The 2,477-nt window shown below is 61.5% G+C and overlaps 1 protein-coding gene across 1 annotated transcript in view; it reads left to right on the top strand.

Annotated features, from left to right (window-relative positions):
* The first annotated feature begins 783 nt into the window (after positions 1-783).
* CAPN2 (calpain 2, (m/II) large subunit) overlaps positions 784-2,477 on the top strand; it is a 50,955-nt gene continuing 49,261 nt past the window's right edge. The window contains exon 1 of the mRNA XM_012644058.1: positions 784-1,190. Within this exon, the coding sequence (XP_012499512.1) occupies positions 954-1,190 (237 nt within the window). The 5' untranslated portion in view covers positions 784-953. The remainder of the gene's footprint in view (positions 1,191-2,477) is intronic.

Raw genomic sequence — 2,477 nt, 5'->3', positions numbered from 1 at the left:
ACTCGCACACCCACGCGCCTTGCGAGCTGAGAGTCACGTGCTGTCTCCCCCACGGAGTCGTTACAGTCGCCAGCACAGGCACTATTCTAAAAGCTCTCTCAATAGTAACTCAATTAATTGTCCCAGTTAAATCTGAGTTTCAGATAAACAATGAATTGTACTTTTTTTGATATGGGTATGCCCATGCAATATTTGAGACATGCATATACTGGAAAAGTATCCGCGGTTTACCTGAAATTCTAATTTAACTGGGAACACTGCTTTTCTGTCTGCCAAATCTAACAACCTTATCTGTGCTCAAACAGCTGACCGGGAGCTGCGGCCTGGGATTCCAGCAGGCCTGGGTGGCTCAGCATCCTTGTCCTGCCTGTGACTGGCTGCGCCACGTCAGTAATGGCATTTAGCCCCTGTGAGGCTCAGTTTTCTCCTGTGTGAGATGGGGACAATGCCAGCACCTTCGTCACCGAGTCGCCGGGAGCATTAAGTGAGATGACCGGCAGGACGGCGTTCGGCACAAAGTTGGGCCCGGTGGACGGTAGCTAGTTTAGTCTCCTTGACTTTACTCCCTGATGCTACTGACTCTGCGGGTGATTTCTGGAGAGGGACAACTATCCCAGCCTTCCTCCCCAGGAGGCGGGAAGTTGGCGATGGGGTTCGCGTTTGCGTCACCCGTTTTGCGCCCGGACGCGCGAGCGAACGCCCAGCCGCGCCGTCCCTGCCGCGGTCCGCAGAGGGCAGCACGGGCCCGGGCGGCGGCGGTCCGGCCGGCGCTGTGCAGGCCTCGTCCCGGGCGGGCGCTCTGCAGGCCCGGAGCGGCCGAGGCCACACCCCGCGGGCCGGGCTCTTCCCTCTGGCGAATCAGCGCCGGCAGTCCGTGGAGCGCACCGGGCCCGGCCGCGCCCCAGCACAGCGCAGCCGCCCGACCTCGCAGTGCGCAGCGTGGGCACCGCACCATGGCGGGCATCGCGGCCAAGCTGGCGAGGGACCGGGAGGCGGCCGAGGGGCTGGGCTCGCACGAGAGGGCCGTCAAGTACCTCAACCAGGACTACGGGGCGCTGCGGGACGAGTGCCTGGAGGCCGGGACGCTCTTTCAGGACCCCGCCTTCCCCGCCCTCCCGTCGTCCCTGGGCTTCAAGGAGCTGGGACCCCACTCCAGCAAAACTCGGGGCATCGAGTGGAAGCGACCCACGGTAGGCAGCGCGCGGGCGGGCGCCGGGCGGGCGGGGTGCAGGCCGCGTCCCGGCCCCGCGAGGGGGACCGGGCCGGGCGCGCGGGGTGGCGCAGAGCCTCCGCCCGAACCCCGGGACTCCGCGCACGCGGGGAGGAGGCCCCCGGGTGGCCTGCGGTCCCGAGCGGGCCTGTCCCCTCCTCCACCCGCCACGCTTCCCTGGATGGGGTCGGGGCGCGTCACCGCCCGCAAATCCCAGTGGCAGGGGCCTGCAGGGGAGCCGCCTTCGGACTTCACGAAAACTTGGGGTGACGAAAAGCAGCTGCGGGAAACTTTTTCTGGCTTCTAGTGGGGAGATGGTGGGAGGGGAAGGGGGTCTGCGGGAAAAGGGGGACAGGCACTATCCCACGAGTGGAAAGTGGTCTCTAACTCTGGTTCTGTCTGCTTCGGTAGGGGGACAGGCCACAGCCTCGTCACTTTGTGACTAAAGATTGTCTCATACAGTCCTGGTGGTTAGATTTATCCAATCAGAGTTTCTTGTTTATTTTTCCAAAGGGGAGCAAGGGAAACCTCCCCATGACAGTCACACTGGTAATTAACAGAGCGCACGGGGCGCTCCAAGGAGCCAGTGTCTCATCATGTGCCACTGGCCCAGGATGCTCAGGGGGAACCTCAGGGGCCCTCCAAGGGCCCTTATCCTGCCCCTCAGGGTCTCTGTCCTCCGGCCCTCCCAGGCCTTGGGACAACTTCTGCTCCCTCATCTGCTTGTCCATTCTGTTTCCCATGGAATCCCTGCCGGCTCCCTCCTTAGCAGACACTTCCCAGGGCTTCCCCCACCATGCCTAGGAAGACTTCCTGGGAAGTCTAGATTCCCATTATGAGAACAAGTCTTCCTGCCCTCCTTCTGCTCGCCCGAGCCTCCCAGGCCACCCTCTATTGCCTTTAATCCAGCCCATAGGTAGCAAGAGCCGCAGGGGCGCCCTAGACCAGGACTCAGAGCACTTGGGTTCTCATCCTTGCTACCCTGTCGGGCGCCTTGGGCGAGGCATCTAACCTTTGTGCCTCCCATTTCCTCATTTAGAAGAAGAGGCGGTGCCGAGATATTTCCCTCTTCTCTGGCTCACCAGGCCTAGCCTCCGGCCTCCTTTCAGTCCCTCAAAAGACCAGTTCTCTCCTGCCTCGGCCGTCTCACCTGCCAGGCATGCTCTTACCTGGGTCAGTGCAGTCTGGTTCACACTCATTCCTTGGGACTTAGTCATATGTCCCCTCCCCAGAGAGGTCTGTCCTGACTATTCTTTTTTTTTTTTTT

The sequence above is a fragment of the Propithecus coquereli genome, unplaced genomic scaffold, assembly GCF_000956105.1.
Source record: "Propithecus coquereli isolate 6110/MARCELLA unplaced genomic scaffold, Pcoq_1.0 Scaffold205, whole genome shotgun sequence".
NCBI classification, from domain to species: Eukaryota; Metazoa; Chordata; class Mammalia; order Primates; family Indriidae; genus Propithecus; species Propithecus coquereli.
The sequence above is the reverse complement of the archived record's forward strand: the minus strand, read 5'-3'. Positions and strand labels throughout refer to the sequence as shown.